Genomic DNA, 25,696 nt, shown 5'->3' on the forward strand with positions numbered 1-25,696 from the left:
AACAATCTCTGTAGTAATAATCTCAGTAGTAATAATCTCAGCATTAACAGTCTCAGCAGCATTAGGTAAATTGGCACTCACCATTTTATCAGCCCCTGCAGAAGGTGTCTTTCCCCGGCTTGCTGATCCTTCCAGCACTCGCTCAGCAACTTGGTGAGCAACAGACTCAGCTGCATCCTCCATTGCCACAGCTGATTCCAAATCTCGCGACACTTCCTCCTTACTAGCCAACGAGACTTCGTACACTTCCCTGCAGCTTTGCAGCTCCCTACAATAACTCCGGTGCTGGCATCCTGCTCCGGGTGTCTCTCACAGCTTCCCTCTGCTTCATCTTGTGAAGAGGATTAATTTTCTAATACCTTTTGCCTTGCTGGTTTTCCCTTCTTTACACGATCTGCAGGTGCCAGCATATTTGTTTCAGTAGTCCTTCATCCACTGCCTAGGCGAGTTCTCTTCCCACTTGTAGCAGCCATACCTCATTTTTCCTCATTTTCAAAAGGAAGAAAGTTAAAACAAAATAAAACAAAAAAAACAATAAACAAAATAAACTGCTGGGGATGTGGAACAGGGGATGGAAAGGGGATAGGGACAAGTCCAAAAAAAGAAAACGATCTTCCCCAGGACCCTCAAGGGCCTGTGCATAAACACACTACACAGAGCTCACACACCTGCATTTGCACGGTAGGAGGGAGGGGGTGATATCACTCCCAACTTGCAGTACAGCAGTAAAGAGTGACTGAATTTTACCTGAGCACAAGACACATGACTGGGGCAGTTGGGAAACTGACAATATGTCTAGCCCTGTATCAGATTTCAAAATGAAATATATGAAAAACTCTGTTTCTCTTTTGAGAAATGAATTTCAGTGCAGATTTCTGCTGGAGCAGCACTATATTAACTGATGCGTTTTGAAAAAAACGTGTTTTTCCATGACAGTATCCCTTTAAGCCTTTAATGACAGCAGCACAGGTACTGGTCTATATGCCTTCTACCATTAATTAGCTGTACTTTTTTTTTAATTAGCTGTATTTTTTGGGTTACATCAGAGGATCATCTAGCAAATGTACACCATATCACATACTGCCCCTATCAGGCCCGATTTTGGCCCCCTAGGTCAGCGAGTCCTACTGCCCAACAAGCGCTGATCCCCATGCACACGGGTTTGTGCATGCGCCTGAGCACTGGGGTTTACGTGTGCAGGAGTATGTGTCCCCAGTGCTCATTAGATTGTCTTATTTTCCATTCTCCACTTCATTTCTGCCTCTTTTTGTGCATAATTGCTAATGAGCAGGTATTCTATTTGACTGCCTAGTAAATGACAGAATAAATTCAGAATATGCTAATTTTATAGATGAACCAAGATATCAAGGAACATTCCTGTTACAATCAAATAACTAGACTGTGCAGGCCCAGATTATAATAAAAAATAGTTCCATGCATAATGCCTTATAAATCATGTCCTATCACTGACTTTTTAGGGCAACACAGGGATAGCACAATGTGAAGGCCGATGCATTAGCTAATTTGCCTTGAAATGACAACAGACCTGGATTTCAGTCCTGCACTCCCCGAGGCTGCTTTGCACCTCAGGGTCCTAGCGCCCAGCATCTACATGCTGCAGGGTCCTAGCGCCTAACAAGTTCTCGTGCAATGCCCTGCCCCCCTGCAGGAGCGCGTGCACACTTAGAATGCAGCTGGGTGGCATACTGCCCCTACAGACTTGCCACCCTAGGTCCGGGGCTTTGTAACCTTGCCATAAATCTGGGCCTGACAGCAGTGACCCAGTAGCCAACCTACCACTATTGTCTCCAGTGCATTTTTGGGACATGAAAAATGCCTGCATTCAACCCTGTGTATTTACCCATATTTACCCATACTGCAGGAAGAAATCTGATGAATAATTAAAACCTAATTTCATATACAGTAGCTTGTCAATTCTAAAAATCCAATAACTTTCTCTCTGTAAAATCGCTACATCTCTATGAAAACTTCAGCTACCATGAGCTCCTGTGACACCGTGCAGGAAGGAAGGCAGAGAGAGAGAGGGAAGAAGGATTTGGCTGCCATCTCTAGCTGTCAATGTTATCTCTAGTTGCTGCTAACAAATGGTGCTCTGCTAACCAGACAAGCTGCCAACAGGAAAGAGGAGGACAGACGGGAAAAAGGAGGGAGGCGACAGGGGGTCACAGGGCAACACAGCAGATGCCTTTGAATTCACAGGCCAATGATTGTCAGGGCAGCCCTTACACTCGGTTAATCTAAAGCCGCACCTAGAATTATGTGGGAGGGACTCCGACCCTGGTTAAGTGCTTGGCTGCCTCCTGCCATAGAATTTACTTGCAGACAGTCCCTAGCAGAGCAGGGTCCTCAGCATGCAGGCAGCTGAGGGCGGAAGTGATTGAAGCAGGCGGCGGTGGGCCCACAGGCAAGTACTTACCGGTAACATTTGTGATTCAATTTTAATGGGGCCCACGCCGCCCACATATGTGTCACCAGGACCGCACAGTCAGGGGCCCACCGGGATTTTTCCCTGTACCCCGGCAGGCCAGTCTGACCCTGGTGGATGCAATCTACTTTGCTATAGCATTTGATATAGTAACACACAGAAATTCAATGGTTAAATTAAGGAACATAATATTTGTATTTGAATAGAAAACTAGCTGAAGGATAGATTACAAATAGTGATGGTAAATGGAACATTTTCTAATTGGACTAGTGTTGTCAGTGGTTCCAGGCAGTGTCAATCCGTGGCTACTAAAACAAATAAAGTACTGTCTTGCATAAAGAGGGCATTAACTGAAGGGAGGAAAACATAATTTTGCCTCTTTATTGGTCCTTGGTAAGGTCTCACTTTGAGTATGCAGTGCAGTTTTGGACTCTAGTCCTTAAGAATGATATTAATGAGCTAGATAAAGTGCAGAGATGTTCAACTACAATAGTTGAAGTGATGGAAATTTCCATTTTGAGGGTAGACTTTCAAGGTTGGGGTTGTTTTCGCTGAAAAAAGATGCTTGAGGGAACATGATTACACTTTACAAGTACATTAGAGGGCATTATAGCCAAATAGCGGCAGATCTTTTTTCCCATAAAAAGGCTCAGCACACTAGAGGCCAACCCCTTTAGACTAGAGGAACAAAACTTTTATTTGAAGCAGTGTAGGTGGCTCTTTAAAGTGAAGACAGTGATTTTGTGGAATGCTCTGACATATGATGGTGTGATGGCGGATTCTAATAATTCCTTTAGCAGTAACCTGGATAATTTCCTGGACAAACATAATATCCAAGGCTATGATGGTATTAGAATACCCACTTAGTGTAGATATTGGCGTACAGTTGTGTTCAGAATAATAGCAGTCCAAAATCACTAACCTGATCAATCACTGTTTTTGATCATCATGGCAAATAATTTACTAGAAGCTGTCGTAGAGTAATAGATATCCAAAAGGCCCAAGAGTCATGACATGCATGCTTCTGATTCTGTGTAATTGAATAATTAATTGAGGCTTGTTTAAATTTGTGAGGTCATTCATTCTGTGAAAAAACAGGTGTCAATTATGGTCCTTATTTAAAGGAACACACCAGTAAACAAGCAACATCTTGGTTCCAGACCAACATGATTGACATTATTGTGTGGCCAGCCCAATCCCCAAACCTTAATCCAATAGAAAGCTTTTGGGGTGACATCAAAAATGCTTTTTCTGAGGCAAAACTTAGGCGTACAGTTGCAGAAGAATTGCAGAATGTAACAGGTGCCGGAAGTTGGTCAACTCAATGCAACACAGATGTGCAGAAGTTCTTAAAAACAGTGCTTATACAACTAAATATTAGTTCAGTAATTCAAAGGAAAGCAAACTATTGCTTTTTCTTCACTTTCTGTAAAGGAAGAACACAAATTAGATTTTCTTCATGTTTTGATTTGGAATAAAGTGTGCAGTGTTCCCAATGCATTTGTGTGTATGGAAATACAAGCTATTATAAGGATTTTGAGCTTTATTAACTTGATTAAACACTGTTCTGAAGCTGTGATGAAATTAACACACAAGCTAAGTAAGGAAAATGTTTGTGTCTGCAGTAGAAGATCATGTACAAGTTGCAGCACCATCTATCTTGCAACTTGCAGTACAGATGTTGGAAACCTGGGAAAAAACATTCTGGGTTACAAAAAATGATTGAGATGCATCAATTTTTGGAATGTGTACAATTTGTGGAATGTGTACATTGCTATGACATTCATAAATTTGCTTTTTTTAAAATCTAAAACATATATTGGTTCACAGAGCAAATATTTCATAGCTTGCATCTGACTACTGCTACTTCAGGGAAATAAATCTGTATTTCTAAGCACCAGTGTACATAGTTCATATAAAGGAAAAATCTAGTCATTGTTTTTTATGAAGTCCTATGTTCTTCCATTTGACAATAAACACATTATGCACAAAGTAATAGAGGCTCCAAAATTCAGGAAAAGAGCAGAGTTCACCCTAAACTGGAAAAATGTCAGAAGATCCACCTGATACAAACATAACAGCAGACAAGTATAAGTATTAATAAAAATGTACGACACTTAATTGGTAACACTAATTAAATCAAATACATATACAAGTATAGAAGTAAGGAGTACTTTTGTTATCCATGTGCAACTACCATGTAAGTGAGAAGGAATGTGTGAGTAACCATGTGGATAATATTTCAAACTCCTATTACAACTAAGTGGTGAATATATACAGTGTGACCTCATGCTCTTTCCACATCCCTTGTTACAATCCTGCAATAACAATCCACTAAGTGGTGAATGTATATGACCTTATTGTATATTCTAGGTACCCATGGACATCTGTTCACTATAATTACTGGACTAACTATGTATTAAATCACAATACTTTGTACAATAACATATTCTCAACTAATGTAATAAAAAGTATACATTTTGCCCACATCTAGTAACCCATAGCAACCAAACACATACAGATTTTTGAATTCATACAGCTGACAAGTAAATGTTCTCTAATGATTGGTTGATATAGGTTACTAGACCAATTATTAAAATCAACACCATTGTGACTAAATGAACAGGTTATATCTGTAAATGCTTCTTTTTTATCCATTTCAATAATGTTGAAGTTGATGAGGTTTTTGTTCAATTAACATAACTAGCTCTGTTAACATTTTTGGGACTGAAGCTATAAACGTAAATTGAAATTAAGATACCATGGAGGGGGGGGGGGTATCTGATAAAAAGTGTAAAACATGCCAGTCAAGCTTTGTGTCTTTTTGTAATTTTCTTTGTGAAATCTTTTCTGTTGTTAAAATGTAATATGAAGGACCAGTTTTTATACAGATAACATTTCAAATAAAGAAATGTTCATTTCTTTAAACGCTATATATTTCCTTTTGCACTTGTATTTTTTAGGTTTTGCTTTTATGACCTGATATATAGAGCCCAAGAATGCATTTTCAATTAATACAGTGTTGGGGCAATGTTGGTTAATGTGTTGCAAAAAAAACAGTTATTTCATGGGTCATTAATGTGTTTAATGTGTGGAACATTCTATTGAAACAAGCACTTGTTATTTTTATGAAGATGTTCATTGCTATACAGCTACAGCCCTCTTTGCTATGGATGGGCTGCACCTCAATGATGATGGGGCAGCTGTTTTGGGAGAGAAGATGGCTAGAGGGTTGGAGGAGATTTTAAACTAGGTGTGGGGGGGGAGGGTTCAGTAAAAGATTCAGTGGTAGACAGGTTAGATGAGATAGTGGGCAAAGAAAGGGAAAATGGGGGAGGAGATTTGGCTGGGGATACTGTTAAGGATAGGGAGGACCACATGTTATATGCTCAATATGGTGCCAGTATTAAATGTATGTTTACAAATGCAAGAAGTCTGACTGGTAAAATGGGAGAGCTGGAGCTGCTGGTGATGGAAGGAAAATATGATGTGATTGGTGTGGCCGAAACATGGCTGAATGAGTCGCATGACTGGGCAGTAAATATCAGTGGCTATACTTTGTTTCGGAGGGACAGAGGCAATAGAAAAGGAGGAGGGGTATGTCTGTATGTTAGGCAGGATTTAAAAGCTCATATAAAGGAGGAGGTTATGTTAGAAAATGAGGGGGCAGAAGTCATATGGGTGGAGTTCTTCACCAATTGTAAAGAATCCAGCAAATTAATTGTAGGCGTATGCTATAGACCCCCTAATGTAAGTGAGGAGGAAGAGACAAAGCTCCTAATGCAAATAGAAAAGGCTGCTAGTTTAAGTAAAGTAATGATAATGGGGGATTTTAATTACCCAGATATTGACTGGAGCAACGGTACTGCTAGATCAGTTAATTGGAACAAGTTTATAAACTTATTGCACGACAATTTTTTAGCACAGGTTGTTGAGAAGCTTACCAGAAAAAATGCTATACTTGATTTAGTGATCTCAAATGACCCAGAACTTATAGCAAATGTGCAAGTCATTGAACCCCTGGGTAATAGTGACCATAATGTTATATCTTTTAATGTCTGGTGCAAAAAACAAAAATATACTGGGGCACAAAAACCATGAATTTTGCAAAAGCTAATTTTAGTGCCTTGAGGGCTGCCCTACAGAGCATTGATTGGGGCATTAGGTTTTCAGCTAAAAACACAGAACAGAAATGGTTGTCCTTTAAAATGATATTAAATCATTACTGTTCTCAATTTATTCCCTTAAGGACTAAACGTAGAAGCTCTAAGAATCATCCTGTGTGGCTTAATACAGAAGTAAAGAAGTTAATGGGAAAGAAGAGAAAGGCATTTAAAAACTACAAATCTGTAGGGACAGAAGCTGCATTTAATGAATATAAACACTGTAATAAATGTTGTAAATCAGCAATCCGGAAGGCTAAGAAAAGAAATGAAGAGTTAATTGCAGTGGAGGTGAAAACTAACCCTAAAAAGTTTTTTAAATATATTAATAGTAAAAAGATGCTGGTTGAGAGTGTTGCTCCATTAAATAATGGTACCAGTATGGTTGTAACAGATACAGATAAGGCAAATGTGTTAAATCAGTTCTTTTCTTCAGTGTATACAATAGAGGAGTCTGGGTTCACAGGCTCACTTAATAACTGCACGAATGGTTCAGCTCAATCTAGTCAGTGGCTGACTCAGGATATGATTCAAAAAGCTTTAATACAAATTAATGTAAACAAGGCTCCAGGGCCTGATGGCATACACCCCCGGGTTCTAAGAGAGCTTAGTTCAGTTTTAGACCAGCCCTTATTTCTGATTTTCTCAGATTCACTGTCATCTGGTATGGTGCCTATGGATTGGAGAAAAGCTGATGTTATTCCAATATTTAAAAAGGGATTACATAGTAACATAGTAACATAGTAACATAGTAAGTAAGGTTGAAAAAAGACACATGTCCATCGAGTTCAACCTTTTTTTTTTTTTTTTTTTGTTTATTAACTACCTATCTGCCAGTTGATCCAGAGGAAGGCAAAAAAAACCCATCTGAAGCCTCTCCAATTTGCCTTAGAGGGGGAAAAATTCCTTCCTGACTCCAAAATGGCAATCGGACTAGTCCCTGGATCAACTTGGACTATGAGCTATTTCCCATAACCCTGTATTCCCTTGCTTGCTAAAAAGCCATCCAACCCCTTCTTAAAGCTATCTAATGTATCAGCCTGTACAACTGATTCAGGGAGAGAATTCCACATCTTCACAGCTCTCACTGTAAAAAACCCCTTCCGAATATTTAGGCGGAACCTCTTTTCTTCTAATCGGAATGGGTGACCTCGTGTCAGCTGGAAAGACCTACTGGTAAATAAAGCATTAGAGAGATTGTTATATGATCCCCTTATATATTTATACATAGTCATCATATCACCCCTTAAGCGCCTCTTCTCCAGCGTGAACATCTCCAATTTGGCCAGTCTTTCCTCATAGCTAAGATTTTCAATACCTTTTACCATCTTAGTTGCCCTTCTCTGTACCCTCTCTAATACAATAATGTCCTGTTTGAGTGAGGGAGACCAAAACTGTACGGCATATTCTAGATGGGGCCTTACAAGTGCTCTATACAGTGGAAGAATGACCCCCTCCTCCCGTGACTCTATGCCCCTTTTAATACAGCTCAAGACCTTATTTGCCCTTGATGCTGCTGACTGGCATTGCTTGCTACAGCCAAGTTTATCATCTACAAGGACTCCAAGGTCCTTTTCCATAATGGATTTGCCTAGTGCAGTCCCATTAAGGGTATAAGTGGCTTGGATATTTTTACATCCCAGGTGCATGACTTTACATTTATCAACATTGAATCTCATTTGCCACTTAGCTGCCCAGATTGCCAGTTTGTCAAGATCCTGTTGCAAGGATGCCACATCCTGGATGGAATTAATTGGGCTGGATAATTTTGTGTCATCTGCAAACACTGATACATTACTTACAACACCCTCCCCTAAGTCATTAATGAACAAGTTAAATAAAAGTGGACCCAATACTGAGCCCTGGGGGACCCCACTAAGAACCTTACTCCAAGTAGAGAATGTCCCATTAACAACCACCCTCTGTACCCGATCCTGTAGCCAGTTTCCTATCCACGTGCAAACGACTTCATTAAGCCCAACAGACCTTAGTTTAGAAAGCAGTCGTTTGTGGGGCACAGTATCAAACGCTTTGGCAAAATCCAAATAGATCACATCTACTGCCCCCCCACTATCCAGAATCTTACTTACCACATCATAAAATGCAATCAAATTCGTCTGACATGACCTATCCTTTATAAAGCCATGCTGATTGTTGCTCATAATGCCATTCATTAGGACAAAATTTTGAATGTGATCCCTTAACAAGCCTTCAAATAATTTGCCCACCACAGATGTCAATCTTACTGGCCTATAATTGCCAGGCTGAGATCGTAATCCCTTTTTAAATATTGGAATAACATCAGCTTTTCTCCAATCCATAGGCACCATACCAGATGACAGTGAATCTGAGAAAATCAGAAATAAGGGCTGGTCTAAAACTGAACTAAGCTCTCTTAGAACCCGGGGGTGTATGCCATCAGGCCCTGGAGCCTTGTTTACATTAATTTGTATTAAAGCTTTTTGAATCATATCCTGAGTCAGCCACTGACTAGATTGAGCTGAACCATTCGTGCAGTTATTAAGTGAGCCTGTGAACCCAGACTCCTCTATTGTATACACTGAAGAAAAGAACTGATTTAACACATTTGCCTTATCTGTATCTGTTACAACCATACTGGTACCATTATTTAATGGAGCAACACTCTCAACCTGCATCTTTTTACTATTAATATATTTAAAAAACTTTTTAGGGTTAGTTTTCACCTCCACCGCAATTAACTCTTCATTTCTTTTCTTAGCCTTCCGGATTGCTGATTTACAACATTTATTACAGTGTTTATATTCATTAAATGCAGCTTCTGTCCCTACAGATTTGTAGCTTTTAAATGCCTTTCTCTTCTTTCCCATTAACATCTTTACCTCTGTATTAAGCCACACAGGGTGATTCTTAGAGCTTCTACGTTTAGTCCTTAAGGGAATAAATTGAGAACAGTAATGATTTAATATCATTTTAAAGGACAACCATTTCTGTTCTGTGTTTTTAGCTGAAAACCTAATGCCCCAATCAATGCTCTGTAGGGCAGCCCTCAAGGCACTAAAATTAGCTTTGGCAAAACTCATGGTTTTTGTTGCCCCAGTATATTTTTGTTTTTTGCACCAGACATTAAAAGATATAACATTATGGTCACTATTACCCAGGGGTTCAATGACTTGCACATTTGCTATAAGTTCTGGGTCATTTGAGATCACTAAATCAAGAATAGCATTTTTTCTGGTAGGCTCCTCAACAACCTGTGCTAAAAAATTGTCGTGCAATAAGTTTATAAACTTGTTCCCATTAACTGATCTAGCAGTACCGTTGCTCCAGTCAATATCTGGGTAATTAAAATCCCCCATTATCATTACTTTACCTAAACTAGCAGCCTTTTCTATTTGCATTAGGAGCTTTGTCTCTTCCTCCTCACTTACATTAGGGGGTCTATAGCATACTCCTACAATTAATTTGCTGGATTCTTTACAATTGGTGAAGAACTCCACCCATACGACTTCTGGCCCCTCATTTTCTAACATAACCTCCTCCTTTATATGAGCTTTTAAATCCTGCCTAACATACAGACATACCCCTCCTCCTTTTCTATTGCCTCTGTCCCTCCGAAACAAAGTATAGCCACTGATATTTACTGCCCAGTCATGCGACTCATTCAGCCATGTTTCGGCCACACCAATCACATCATATTTTCCTTCCATCACCAGCAGCTCCAGCTCTCCCATTTTACCAGTCAGACTTCTTGCATTTGTAAACATACATTTAATACTGGCACCATATTGAACATATGACATGTGGTCCTCCCTATCCTTAACAGTATCCCCAGCCAAATCTCCTCCCCCATTTACGATCTCAGCCTGGCAATTATAGGCCAGTAAGCTTGACATCTGTGGTGGGCAAATTATTTGAAGGCTTGTTAAGGGATCACATTCAAAATTTTGTCCTAATGAATGGCATTATGAGTAACAATCAGCATGGCTTTATGAAGGATAGGTCATGTCAGACGAATTTGATTGCATTTTATGATGTGGTAAGTAAGATTCTGGATAGTGGGGGGGCAGTAGATGTGATCTATTTGGATTTTGCCAAAGCATTTGATACTGTGCCCCACAAACGACTGCTTTCTAAACTAAGGTCTGTTGGGCTTAATGAAGTCGTTTGCACATGGATAGGAAACAGAGGGTGGTTGTTAATGGGACATTCTCTACTTGGAGTAAGGTTCTTAGTGGGGTCCCCCGGGGCTCAGTATTGGGTCCACTTTTATTTAACTTGTTCATTAATGACTTAGGGGAGGGTGTTGTAAGTAATGTATCAGTGTTTGCAGATGACACAAAACTATCCAGCCCAATTAATTCCATCCAGGATGTGGCATCCTTGCAACAGGATCTTGACAAACTGGCAATCTGGGCAGCTAAGTGGCAAATGAGATTCAATGTTGATAAATGTAAAGTCATGCACCTGGGATGTAAAAATATCCAAGCCACTTATACCATTAATGGGACTGCTCTAGGCAAATCCATTATGGAAAAGGACCTTGGAATCCTTGTAGATGATAAATTTGGCTGTAGCAAGCAATGCCAGTCAGCAGCATCAAGGGCAAATAAGGTCTTGAGTTGTATTAAAAGGGGCATAGCGTCAAGGGAGGAGGGGGTCATTCTTCCACTGTATAGAGCACTTGTAAGGCCCCATCTAGAATATGCCGTACAGTTTTGGTCTCCATCACTCAAGCAGGACATTAGTGTATTAGAGAGGGTACAGAGAAGGGCAACTAAGCTCGTAAAAAGGTATTGAAAATCTTAGCTATGAGGAAAGACTGGCCAAATTGGAGATGTTCACGCTGGAGAAGAGGCGCTTAAGGGGTGATATGATGACTATGTATAAATATATAAGAGGATCATATAATAATCTCTCTAATGCTTTATTTACCAGTAGGTCTTTCCAGCTGACACGAGGTCACCCATTCCGATTAGAAAAAAAGAGGTTCCACCTAAATATTCGGAAGGGGTTTTTTACAGTGAGACCTGTGAAGATGTGGAATTCTCTCCCTGAATCAGTTGTACAGGCTGATACATTAGATAGCTTTAAGAAGGGGTTGGATGGCTTTTTAGCAAGTAAGGGAATACAGGATTATGGGAAATAGCTCATAGTCCAAGTTGATCCAGGGACTAGTCCAATTGCCATTTTGGAGTCAGGAAGGAATTTTTCCCCCTCTAAGGCAAATTGGAGAGGCTTCAGATGGGTTTTTTGCCTTCCTCTGGATCAACTGGCAGATAGGTAGTTAATAAAAAAAAAAAAAAAATGGTTGAACTTGATGGACATGTGTCTTTTTTCAACCTTACTTACTATGTTACTATGTTACTATGTTACTATGTTACATGTTTTGAAGTCCAAAATACAGCAAAATACAGCTACATGTTTTGAAGACCATAATAAATTATTATATGTGCGACAAGATCTTTTGTCTGTGTATGTATTTTTCTTGTATGTGTTTTTCTTGTAATTTAAAGATGATGTTGATGGTTGTTGTGGAAATTACATGTGCCACACTTATACACCTCAAAAGAATTGCAACATCAGTGTTTAATATTTGTACAATAAAGAGTCAATATTTAAAGGAATAGTTCAGTGTGAAAATAATAACTGTGTAAATAGATAGGCTGTGCAAAATAAAAAATGTTTCTAATATAGTTAGTTAGCCAACAATGTAATACTGTATATAAAGGCTGGAGTGAACAGATGTCTAATAAAACAGCCAGATTCCAATTTCCTGCTTTTCAGCTCTATAACTCTGAGTTAGTCAGCGACTTGAAGGGGGGCCACATGGTACATTTCTGTTCAGTGAGCTTGTAATTGATCCTCAGCATTCAGCTCACATTCAAAAGCAACAGATATGACCCATGTGGCCCCCCTCAAGTCTCTGATTGGTTACTGCCTGGTAGCCAGGGTAACCAGTCAGTGTAAACCAAGAGAGCTGAAAAGTAGTGTTCTGACTGACAAGTTATACATCAAATCACTCCAGCTTTTATACATTACATTTTTGGCTAACGAACTATATTAGAAACATTTTTTATTTTGCACAGCCTATCTATTTACCCAGTTTTTATTTTTACACTGAACAATTCCTTTAATGAAATGTTCATACTTGTGTATTGTTTTTCTAAACACTGGCATTTAAAATTCTATTGTATTCACTACAGTTATTATTTTTCTGATCTGCTTGTTCGCAAGGAAAACTATTTTAGGTTGGATTATGTATGTAAATTATTTTAAATAATTTCTATAAATATTGAAATAAACAACTAAATATACTGGAGTGGTTTATACATGACCGTTATGTAGACATGTTAATTTTAAGGCAATTATTTAGCCATTATCACATTCTTTTTTATTTTTCTCTACATAGGACCAACATCAGGCTCAGATGTCCCAGTATAGACAAGATCACTCACTGATTATGAGGTCACTGGCCCATATGACAGATGCAGTAAGAGCTGGAATAATGCCTCCCAGTCAACTGACCACAATAAACCAGTCTCAGCTCAGTGCCCAGCTGGGGCTCAATATTGGTAGCACTGCTATTCCACACACTTCTCCTTCTCCTCCTGCAAGCAAGTCTGCTACGCCATCTCCTTCAAGCTCTGTTAATGATGAAGATGTTGATGAGACGAACAGAGTGAGTTCCTAATGCTTTGAAACATTGTTATTGTTTACCAATAATTATAATCATGTATAAAATTATAAGGCAGATGTGGCACATCATTATATGGTATTTTTCCTCCCACTACCTTGCTCATTCAGTTTAGTAAAATTGTAATCATTTTTTTTTTTTAATAAATAGCTTTTTAACTGCCTTCCTGATCATGAACGTGAAAACAAAATATAATATAAAATAAAGACACTGAAAGAAACAAAACATAATACATAATACAGAGCTATTTCTTAGTGTTGTATGTTTCTTATTTTTCATGAAAATAAGCTATAGAACAACAAGGTTTATGCTGCATTGATGGCAAAATGTTGCCGTTTTCTGACTCATTTTTCAGTGGCTCTAATTATTATATTTACCTTCTGTTCTACATCTGCTCAAGTAAATATTTGACTTAGATATCATAGGTGCTATGGCTAATTTTTTTCCATGGTCTTTCCTAAACTGTATATTAGCAGTTCCTTTTTATGACTTGTGGGATAAATTAATAAAATAATGCAAAAAGGAAATACCAACTAAACACGAATAAAACTGTTACATTATACTTTTTCCATTCTTTATGCTAGAATTTAGTATCAAAATAACCTATATATGATATTATGTCTGTCCAAGAAATCATCCAAGCCACTCTTAAAGGCATTAACAGAATCAGCCATCACAACATCACCCTGTTGTGCATTCCACAACCTCACTGTCCTCACTGTAAGCACCTACGTTGCTTCAAATGAAAGTTATTTTCTTCTAGTCTGAAGGGGTGGCCTCTGATATGGTGATCCTCTTTATGGGTAAAAAAAAACCCTGCTATTTGTCTATAATGTCCTCTAATGTATTTGTAAAGTGTAATCATGTCCCCTTGCAAGCTCCTTTTTTCCAAAGAAATCAACCGCAACCTTGAAAGTCTACCCTCATAATTAAAGTCTTTCATCCCTCTAACCAGTTTAGTTGCACATCTCTGCACTCTCTCCAGCTCATTTATATCCCTTTTAAGGACTGGAGTCCAAAACTGCACTGCATACTCCAGATGAGGCCTTACCAGGGTCGTATAAAGAGGCATACTTATGTTTTCATCCCTTGAGTTCATGCCCTTTTTTATGCAAGACATTACTTTATTTGGTTTAGTAGCCACAGAATGGCACTGCCCAGAATTAGACAACTTGTTATCTACAAAAAATCCCAAGATCCTTCTCATTTAAGGAAACTCCCAACACACTGCCATTTAGTGTATAACTTGCATTTATATTATTTTTGCCAAAGTGCATAGCTTTGCATTTATCAACATTGAACCTCATTTTCCAGTTTGCTGCCCAGTTTCCCAACTTAGACAAATCACTCTGCAAAGTGGCATCATCCTGCATGAACCTATAGTTCTGCGCAATTTAGTATCATCTGCAAAAATAGAAACAGTACATTCAATGCCCACCTCCAGGTCATTAATTAATAAAGAACCCTGCGGTACTCCACTAACAACACCGGTCCAATTACACAATGTTCCATTTACCACCACTCTTTGTAGTCTATCTTTTAGCCAGTTCTCTATCCAAGTACAAATACTATGTTCCAGGCCAACATTCCTTATTTTAACCAGTCTGTGTGGCACTGTATCAAATGCTTTAGCAAACTCTAAGTAAATCACATCCACTGACATCCCAGAATCGAGGTCCCTACTTACCTTCTCATAAAAAGAAATTGTTAGCCCGGCAAGATCTATTACGCATAAAACCATGCTGGCACAAACTCATAGTATTATGATTTGCTATGAAGTCCAGTATCTTATCCCTTCGAAAAGCTTTCCTACCACTGACGTCAGACTAACTGGTCTATACTTTTTGAGGCTGAGAACGGGATCCCTTTTTGAATAGTGGCACCACATTAGCAATTCGCCAGTTACTGTTTGCTGCAATATCCTTTTCCATATCAATTTAAGCTTGTCTTATAGTTTTTGTGAATGATTTATTGGCCTTCTAAATGATTCGGCTGACCCCAGCTAACTTGAAAGTCTTAAAAGCACGCCTTTTCTTACCCACCTCAACACCAACACTTCTATTGAACAAAAAAGGTTTTGCTTTGCAACGACGTTCCTTGCTTACAAGGGGAATATACTGACATGTATATTTATTAAGCAGCATTTTAAAGACTTTGCATTTTTGTTCTGTGTTTAACCCTGTGATAAGCATTTCCCACTTAATATGTAGCAGAGATGCCCTTATACTGTCAAAGTTTGCACCCACCCCCCTTGCCTAGTTTAAACACTCCTCCAACCGCTTAGTCATTCTTTCCCCTAGCACAATGGACACCCTTCCATTGAGGTGCAAACCATCACGATTGTATAGGTTGTACCGCAAGGAAAAATCAGCCCAGTGCTCTAGGAACCCAAACCATTCCTTCCTACACCAAGACTTGAGCCACGCATTTAGCTCCCTAAGCTCCCGCTGTCTTCCTAAACTTGCAAAATTTCAGAAAAAATTACATTGGAAGACCTTCCCTTGATCTTGGAGCCTAGATCCCTGAAATCACTCTTTAAGGTCTTCCATCTGCCATTTATTTTGTCATTAGTACCAATATGCACTAAGACAATTGGGTCATGCCCAGCCCCACCCAATAATTTGTCTACCCGATCAACCACATGCCGAACCCTGGCACCAGGTAGACCGCAAACTGTTCGGCTGTAATGATCTGGATGACAGATTACCCTATCCACTTTCCTAATATTGAATCTCCTACAACCACAATCTGCTTAGGCTTGACTCTGCTCTCCTCCCCACCATTACTAGAGAAACTGGTCTCCCGCTGTTAGAGAGATCAGCCCATCTACAATTGCCAATCCAGAGTTCATATTCCCATCTTCTTCACATAATATGACTAATTTGTTGAGCTATAAAATTTTCGGTTCAGCCTCAATTTTCCTTGCCCACCTTAGATTTTCTAATTGTCACCCAGCTAGCTGCCTCAACATCTTGCTGCTGTTCTGTTTCCCCCAAGCTATCTGAACCTGCTAGGTCCTGTTCAGTGAGAAAGAAACACCTTTTAAGATTGTAAATCGACCGAAGTGTTGCAATTTGTTGCTCTAGTGCTCTAACTCGAGCCTCCAAAGTGGCAATTTGCTCACAACCACCACAGAGGTAAGCATTTTGGATGTCTTGTTCTAAAGCTGCATACATATGGCAGACTGTGCACAGGGTCAGACCTTCAATCTTGCTAGCGCTCATTATCCCAGTTACAGATCAAAACAGGAATAAAAAAAATAGGTTTTAGAACAAACTTTTCACCTAGTTTGAACCTCCTTTAGTTTAAAACTGTGTTTGTAACTCCACTTACAGATCCCCCACTTAACTCCTGTGTTTGTAACTCCACTTACAGATCCCCCACTTAACTCCTGTGTTTGTAACGTGTTTGTAACTCCACTTACAGATCTCCCACTTAAAGAGCAAACACTTAAGAGCAGCTAAACACTAGAGCAAGCTCCACTGGGGTCCCAGGGGTTTTATTTCTACAGTCTGTTCAGGTGCAACTAATCAAACCCCACCCCCTCAAATTTAGGGAAAACTAACTGCAAAGTAAAGGAGGTTGTGACAAACTTGCTGTAAGTACAATGGCACACCAAACTTTTAGCACCCAAGACAGAAAAAAACTATAAAAAATTATACCACAGTATTTAAATATAAAACCTTACTATAATATAACAGTTAATAACAGTTACTTATCCTTTTCAGTTGATTTGTTTGCTTTTAGTTGCTTTTTCCAGTCACTAGCCTGTTTGAAGCAATTCCCTCACAGTCCTAGTTCACTAACAAACTGATCGTTCCTCGGCTAAATAGTTAAATCAGTGCATGTCATCTTTCCACTTGTGTGATTAAGTTGCATAAAATCTTATTTTTCATTTTTTTTTTCAAATCTTTAATGTAGTTAACAATGGATAGGGATTTTATAGAAAACTTCACTAAAAACTTAAATTTTTGTTTAACGTTTTTTAGATTATTGGGGAAAAAAGAGGTGCCCCAGATTCTGGCAAGAAACCTAAGACACCTAAGAAGAAGAAAAAGAAAGATCCAAATGAACCCCAGAAGCCAGTTTCTGCATATGCTCTCTTTTTTCGGGACACTCAAGCTGCAATTAAAGGCCAAAATCCCAATGCCACCTTTGGTGAAGTTTCCAAAATAGTAGCATCCATGTGGGACGGCTTAGGAGAAGAACAGAAACAGGTAGTGTACAATTTTGTAACAGAAAAAGATATAAAGATATCACATAAGTCAAGAAAACTACATTAATCAGTAATCAGTGACAGATATATGTAAATAAGCGTATCAGCAAATTTCATATATATGTAATTATTTACTTATGTTCTGTAATGCTGTGTTTATAGTCTAACCATATAAAACTTTCAAATGCATTATACACAGGCTAATCTCAAACCACATCTTGTGTAACTTAAGTACCAATGAGGTTATACATTTTTTTTATTGTAATTATTATTTGGAGTCTATTAATGTAACATGAAGGGATTGTGTAAGACATTTGCTCTCCACCAGACTTCCCTTGTTATGATTTAATGACGGTGATTAATCAAGCCTATTTGTAGTTGTGCTCAACAACTGGGTCTTTGTTGAATGGTACAAAAATACTAAGAGCCAGGCTTGGGCTCACAGGAAGTCAGGCAAAACACAATTACAGTCATTCAGGGAAATGGGTAAATTTTCAAAGAGCTGCTCTAGTTTGGCATTTATGCAAGCAGGCAGCTCTGTTACTTCAGTGTTATGAAGCAAATATAAGGGGAACTTTATTTTCTATGTGATGCATTTTACAAGGTCCATTGTTCTTTATTCTGTTTCTGTTAAAAAAATGTTTTTTTGTCCTTTACAAGGCTAGAAATGCTGTATTTTTTATACTAAACATAAGCATGATCTTACTGCACCACAAAGCCTAATCAAACAAATTATTTATGCTTTCAAAGTTGGCCACAGGGGGCTGTCATCTTGTAACTTTGTTAAACATCTTTGCCTGACCCTGACCCTGCACATGCTCAGTGTGGTCTGGGCTGCTTAGGGATCGTCATAAACAAAGCTGCTTGAATTCTGCATGGCTGGTAAGAAAGGGGGGCTCCCCCTACTGTTCATAAGTATGATTGTTTCCCTATATTAAAAAAATAAAAATGGGATTTTATTTTTTTGCCTTTCCTTGTCCTTTAAAGGGCTTTATACCCCTGTGCCTACTATTTATGTGTTTTGTTCGGTTTTCAGTAAAATATGTAAAGACTGGCTTTTTTGTGAGAGAGCAGTACATTATGATTTTTATAGTATGCTTGTTCAGAATAAACGTAAAATAAAATGTACTCACCAAGGCACTGAATTATAGTGCTTGTTTACATTTAATAAGCAATAATGGGTGAATCATATAAAAATTGTAAACTGAAGGTAGTTTGCAATAATTAGTGCAACAAAGTTTGGAATTAATTCTGTTCATGTTGGATAAGGGAACAAAACACTTTTTAGCAGTTTGCATAACTAAGAGGTCAGTTTAAAAATGGCTTTTTTTTTTTTTTAAATCAAGCGTTAACCATCCTTACCACTTGATAAAAAGTATCATGCTTTTAATAATGTATTTTCTGCCCTTCATCAATTCATCAAGTTGATAAAAAATGGTCTAATGTCGTTTTAGAATATTCTGCTTAGTTGACAAATATATCTTATTTTACAAATTAGTGAAGTTGGAAAACTTTGGAAAACTTATAGGTTTTATACTTAAACAAGTTGACCTTCTGGAAACATTTCTGGATTTCACAGTTTTAATAAAACTGTTTAATAAAACTGTTTATAATAAATCAGCCCTTATTTTAAAAATCTCAGAAACAAGGGAACAACCTTGTTTTATAAAGAAAAAACATGTTTGCATAAATTCCCTTATTTTAAAAGCCTCTTTTTAGTTGGTTTTTGGTACCTTTAGGCTAATTCCACACAACAGTCCTTGACCTTTGGGTTGTTTTTGTACATAAAGAGTTTTTCCAGATATATGACAATGTTTTAAATATGTTAGCGAGAATGAAGGAACCCTCACTCTGTGTTATGAGATACACATGAGGAATTTCTATATCTGCTGTAGAAGTATTCTCAGATTGTTAGCAAATTCCCCTTCACTGGATGGGCTAAAAACCTCAAATGCTTGCCAAACCTACACTTCTGTACATAAGAAAACTTTATTGCACTCAAAGCCTTAAAACACCTTGTACACTTCAGAATATGCTTCAACCAGTTCTCCGATTTATAGATAATATAGCAGCAATCCAAGGCACTCAAGAATATTACAGCATATATCAGTTTTATTCAGCTAAAATGCTGATGTTTTTGTACCATAAAGTGTGCCATTCAGCTTCTACTAGGTATAGCTCTTACCATTTGATATAAAGGCTGTTTTCATGAGCAAGTTGTTTTCTTATTATTTGAAAGAACATGTTTACTATTGTCCTAAATGGCAGTAATAATCTTTCTCTTTAAATATTTAATTTTGTGGAAATAATAATTTAGTAAATATTGAAACATTTCCTGAAATTTAGCAATTATAGAATATAACCGGGCTCATTTACAGTCTGATAGGGATTTAGGAGATGATTTTTCTTCATTACAAAAGTCCCCAATGTATCTGAGAATGCAGTAGAAAAGTGCCCAGTGCAAAGTACATTCTGTACATTGAGCTGCTTATATATTTATGGACACATCCAGCACCAGGTTCCTTGAGAAGGTAGTCAGTAATGATGCACATATAAGGGTTGTGTATGCGGGTCCACCTTCCATCCCTTATGTATTTACTGAAAGAGGCACCTGCCCGAACAACATACACTTTCAGATGCATATTGTTTGTGCCATTAACAGAGGTGCAGACATAAGCACCTGCCAGTAATGTAAAAGAAGGCTATACAGTATTTGTCAATAGAATACAAACAAGTGTTATATAAGCAATACTTCATTGTGAAAATGAGGTAAAAATTTAAATTGAATGTTGAATATTATCTCTGTAAACTGTAACTGTAAACATTTTTTTAGTATCTCCTTTTTGTTAAAAAACATTTCTTCCATTAAAATTAAAAATGGAGTAGGTATTCATACATGAAACCCCTCCCCTTGGAATTTGTGCTCAGTATAAAGACACATAATGACTTGTCTTCCCTTTAGCCAGTCTGTGTCTCATGCAATCAAGATAAGATGTAAATAATGCAAGGGATTGAGAAAATTTGAGAAATGTCTAAATAAATTCAGAAACATCCATTTCATTTTCATTTTACTTCAATAAGAAGCATTTTAATCAAATATTTACCATACAAAAATAATAAAAACTGTAGGCAATTTAAAAAAAAAGGCTATTCATTGGTGTTGTGCTGACCATGATGGTGTATTGCCTCTTATACAAGAAGTCTTATAATCAGCGCACACATGTTGTTGAAATGCCCTTAGGAGAAGTCTAAAAAGTGTTTTGTTTGTTTGTTTGTTTTTTTAAAGGTGTATAAAAGGAAAACAGAAGCAGCCAAGAAGGAATATTTAAAAGCTCTTGCAGCCTATCGAGCAAGTCTTGTATCAAAGGTAGGCTTGGATGATGATGTGCTGAAGTTTCAGAACAGATTTTATCAAATAGATTAGTGGGTAGTTAGTTGTTTCAATAGAAAAATATTATGCAAAAATGTTTATAACATTAGGCGAATGTAATACATTTTAGAGGCACTCTAAAACAATATATTTATATACTTTACTAAACAATAATAAAAGGTGAGTAAGCTTACTGTATATGATTCAGTAGCTAGTTGAAAAATACAATTGAGTTGCCTCCATGGTATACCTTAAAGTTTGTGAAAACCATGTCCTTTGGAGTGAAAGGGGAATTATTGTTATGGTTGTGTTGGTGACATCATAAATAGAATGACTTTTTTAAAGTAACAAGCCTAAAACGTTGATGATATCAGCATTAAAGAGAAAATATACACCCCCTTTTTGACATGACATAATTTATTTCGGCTTATGTAGGAAAGGTACAGAAGTATTATCTAAAAGTGTTTTTTTTTCTACACTCTTACCCAATTCCATAGATGAAAAGAAAACCATGATACTCACACAAGCAATTTCCCAACATCCCTTAAACACACAATGTAATGCACCCAGACCCTTAATTTGTTCCATTGTGAAGTGATGGAATCTGGAAAGTGAAGACCTTCTGCTTTGCAGAGAATCTGTTCGGCACCCACTATGGAAAGCAAAGGGACTTCAAATCCCAGATTCCATTACTTGGCAATAAAACATCGTAAGGGAGGGGTAGCATAATGTATGAGGCTTAAGGGGGATGGGAAAACAGTGTTTTTGAATAGAGACCTGTGAAAGTTTTCTTGAAACTGTGGGGAAAATCCGCTGTGGAAAATTCACAACAACAAAAAGAATTGTCGCGTATCAGCATCGACATTGTCTTTAATGCATTTGGACAAAAGGATTGCACGTATTAAAGTTGTTGCTCGTGTCAAAATTGTCGCGCGTCAAAATTATTTTGACGCCCATTGACTTCAATGTGCTTTGAGAATTTTTTTTAGAGTTTCACAAATTTTTTAGCAAAGCACAATGGGGCAAATTCGCCCATCACTAATAAAGAATGATTGACTCATTTTTTATTGTAATCTGATTACCAGATGTAATTTGTTTTATTAACAAAATCATCTGTGCTAAAATAGGAGAGACTTCAGTTCTGCATTGGGCTAAACAACTTCACATTATTTGAATATAAAACCTTGATTTTATATTATTCGAGGGTCTGGCATATATTGAGAACCGAGGGACCTCAACATCAAGGTGTAAATTCTGGGAAAACATAATGTAAAATGTGGCTTCAAATGTGTATATGTATACGGTAAATCCATTCCACTAAAACCAGGACATCATTTGAGTATATTTAAATGGATTGGAAATCGTTTAGAAATGTGCAAATACATTTGATTCCTGCGGAGACAGTTTTGCTCTTTTTAAAATATATCAAGTGGAACACTAGTGTGCATATTAAAGTGTTTCTGCACTTAAATCTACAGAACGATATAAAAGTATAGATAAGGGGAAATTTGTAACTAGGGTTTTAACTGGGAGGAGGTGCTTTGAAGCAAAGAGACCATTATATATACAAAATGGCATTTTAGTATATGATTACATGGTTTTCCACATAAAGCTGCTGTTAATTTCTTTCAGTGACACAACACTGAAAATGTAAACAGTATGGCCAGTACTGTTTAAAAAAAATCACCATATATCCTGACAATTCATAAATAGCACATAGGAATCTCAGAATTAGTTTGCAAACAACAAAACTGAACAGCCTTCGATGTCCTCTATAATGATGCCAAAAGTGTTTGCCTGCTGGCTTGCTCCTGTCTGCCCTAACAAAGGCACCAGAGCTAACAAAACTTTTGCATGGCACCATTTTGTTATTGAACAGAAATGGCATTGTAGGAACACAACAGGGAAATACATACATACAGTACATAAAGGAATGTGTAACCTGAGTGTTAGGCCATTTTTTAAACTTTTATTTTATGTATGTCAATAGCACCCAAGCAATACTTTTTCTTCACTTAGAGACATTGAGGCCATGGAATATGTAATGCTGTAGTTCTTCCTTTCAACCAATAGATGAAGAACGCATATTAATATCTCATTGGTTATAGCAACCAATGGAAAAATATTGGGGCCATGATAATCTAATGAAGTGGAAAATCCTTCAAATGATAGCATCTACAGAATTGTGAGGGATAGAAACACTTCTTGCTACAGTTGTAAAAGTCAACTCCTGAGATTCATTTGTTATTTCAGTTTTATTAAAAGAGCATTTAGGTAGTAGACAAAGAAATCACAAATATTGCTGCTGTCGTAGAATGATATAAAATGCTATATTAAGAATGCCATTTTGCTGCTCTAGTGATGGGCTGGTCAACTTATTACATAAAACAAATGACTAAAAACAATGTTTGACAATGTTTGATCATCAGATGGCAAATCCATTTAATTTTTAAGTGTGTAGGCAATCCTAAAGGTATACATTCGTTATAGATAATCCTAAAGTGACTGAAGTTTAATGGTATTTATTTTTTTATATATATTCTACATTTTTATTTATTCATTTTTATTTTAGGCTGCAGCAGAATCTGCTGAAGCTCAAACAATCCGGTCTGTTCAGCAAACGCTGGCATCAACTAACCTATCATCCACTCTTCTTCTAAACACATCACTTTCTCAGCATGCAGCTATGTCGATGGAATCTCAAAATCTTCAGCAATCAATTCCTAGGGCGATTGCACCTAAACCTTTAACCATGAGGCTACCACTAAATCAGATTGTCACTTCAGTCACCATTGCACAAAACATGCAATCTAAAATTGGAACGCCTTTGATGAGCTCCGTGGGTGCCCCAATGGTTGCCACCCATCCTTCTCAAGTGAGTCCAACATTGCAGAGTCAGCAACATCAGATTCAGCAGTTGCAGCAGCAGCAGCAGTTGCATCAAATGCAGCAACAACAGCTTCATGAGCACCAGATGCATCAGCAGATCCAACAACAAATGCAGCAGCAACAATTTCAGCAACATATGCAGCAGCAGCTCCAGCAACAACAGCAGCAGCAACTCCAGCAGCAAATGCAACAGCAGCTACAACATATACACTTACAACATATGCAGCAGCAGCAGATGCAACATATTCAACATCAGTCTCAACTGTCTCCACAGCAGCAGTCACCTGCTGGCTCCCAGTCTGGTGTACCTGCCCAGATAGCATCTCCAATCCCACATATTAACAGCCCATCTCCAGCATCTCAACACCACCAACATCCACAGGCACAGACTCAATTGTTATCCCAAGTTAGTATTTTCTAATACTTCAGTTAGTTTAACATAGTTTCTTCCCCTCTTTATGGGAAGGAGCATACATTGTAAATTGTTTATGTAGGTTATGCTTGGATGCATACTGAACCAAGTGAAAGTGTCTATTAGATAGGCAATACAAAATATAATGTAACTTTAAATTATATTTTAGCATCCTATGAAGCAGCTTTTTTCAAGTAAATCTGCCCTGTTGTTTTCATGTGATGCCTTTTTTAAGTTATTGAAGATTTTCCTAAAATATGTGAATTGTGTGGTCTAGGAAAATGTTGTAGAACTTCTATGCTGGACCCCAATGTGCATTTTCATGAGGACTGTAAGCATTTGTGAGAAAGACTTTAAACATGCATTTGTAACTACCTGTAATGTGAGAATGTCACAATCATGCAAGTGCATTTGTTGAACATATGTAGTCAATGACATTATTGTCATATGATATAATGTAATTCACAGATGTTTGCCAAAGTTCTTATTTTGTCTAACTTTTTTGTGTATGCTGAAAAAAATTAAATGACTCATTCTCAACCGAAATTAAATTTTAAAGTACACTGTAAAAGTATATTGATTTTGTGGCCCACTGTTTTTTTTAATTTAAAAAATGGTAATATGATGCCTGTAAGTGAAACTTTTTTTATTAAAACAATGTATTTTTGGAAGGGGAATGGCACTTAACATAGTAACATAGTAAGTAAGGTTGAAAAAAGACACATGTCCATCGAGTTCAACCTTTTTTTTTTTTTTGTTTTGTTTATTAACTACCTATCTGCCAGTTGATCCAGAGGAAGGCAAAAAACCCATCTGAAGCCTCTCCAATTTGCCTTAGAGGGGGAAAAATTCCTTCCTGAATCCAAAATGGCAATCGGACTAGTCCCTGGATCAACTTGGACTATGAGCTATTTCCCATAACCCTGTATTCCCTTACTTGCTAAAAAGCCATCCAACCCCTTCTTAAAGCTATCTAATGTATCAGCCTGTACAACTGATTCAGGGAGAGAATTCCACATCTTCACAGCTCTCACTGTAAAAAACCCCTTCCGAATATTTAGGCGGAACCTCTTTTCTTCTAATCGGAATGGGTGACCTCGTGTCAGCTGGAAAGACCTACTGGTAAATAAAGCATTAGAGAGATTGTTATATGATCCCCTTATATATTTATACATAGTCATCATATCACCCCTTAAGCGCCTCTTCTCCAGCGTGAACATCCCCAATTTGGCCAGTCTTTCCTCATAGCTAAGATTTTCAATGGTTTCACTTAATGGTTATTTCAGGAGCTACAGTAAACTAATGCTACAAATACTGTACTACAGTAGATATTTAAAAAGGGTACCCTAAGTAAGGTGTAAATATTTTCTTTCTGAGGTGTAAGTTTGAAAAATAATATGTTGTAAAATGTTTTCATAAACAAGGCTTTAATGTAATTCTGGTTACACAAACATTAATTGTTACATCGCTTGTTGTGTTTTTATGCTGTTTTATACTTTTTTATGAGTTCTGATAGAAGAAGTT

General features: G+C 37.6%; 1 protein-coding gene across 2 annotated transcripts in view; it reads left to right on the plus strand.

Moving 5' to 3' along the window:
• tox3.S (TOX high mobility group box family member 3 S homeolog) overlaps positions 1-24,834 on the plus strand; it is a 142,136-nt gene extending 117,302 nt beyond the window's left edge. For both annotated transcript variants that reach the window (XM_041561121.1, XM_018260444.2), the window contains 4 exons: positions 13,001-13,270; positions 17,275-17,502; positions 20,788-20,868; positions 23,444-24,834. In XM_041561121.1, the coding sequence (XP_041417055.1) occupies positions 13,001-13,270; positions 17,275-17,502; positions 20,788-20,868; positions 23,444-24,181 (1,317 nt within the window). In that variant the 3' untranslated portion in view covers positions 24,182-24,834. The remainder of the gene's footprint in view (positions 1-13,000; positions 13,271-17,274; positions 17,503-20,787; positions 20,869-23,443) is intronic.
• Positions 24,835-25,696: the final 862 nt, after the last annotated feature.

This window comes from Xenopus laevis, chromosome 4S (genome assembly GCF_017654675.1).
Source record: "Xenopus laevis strain J_2021 chromosome 4S, Xenopus_laevis_v10.1, whole genome shotgun sequence".
Classification (NCBI taxonomy): Eukaryota; Metazoa; Chordata; class Amphibia; order Anura; family Pipidae; genus Xenopus; species Xenopus laevis.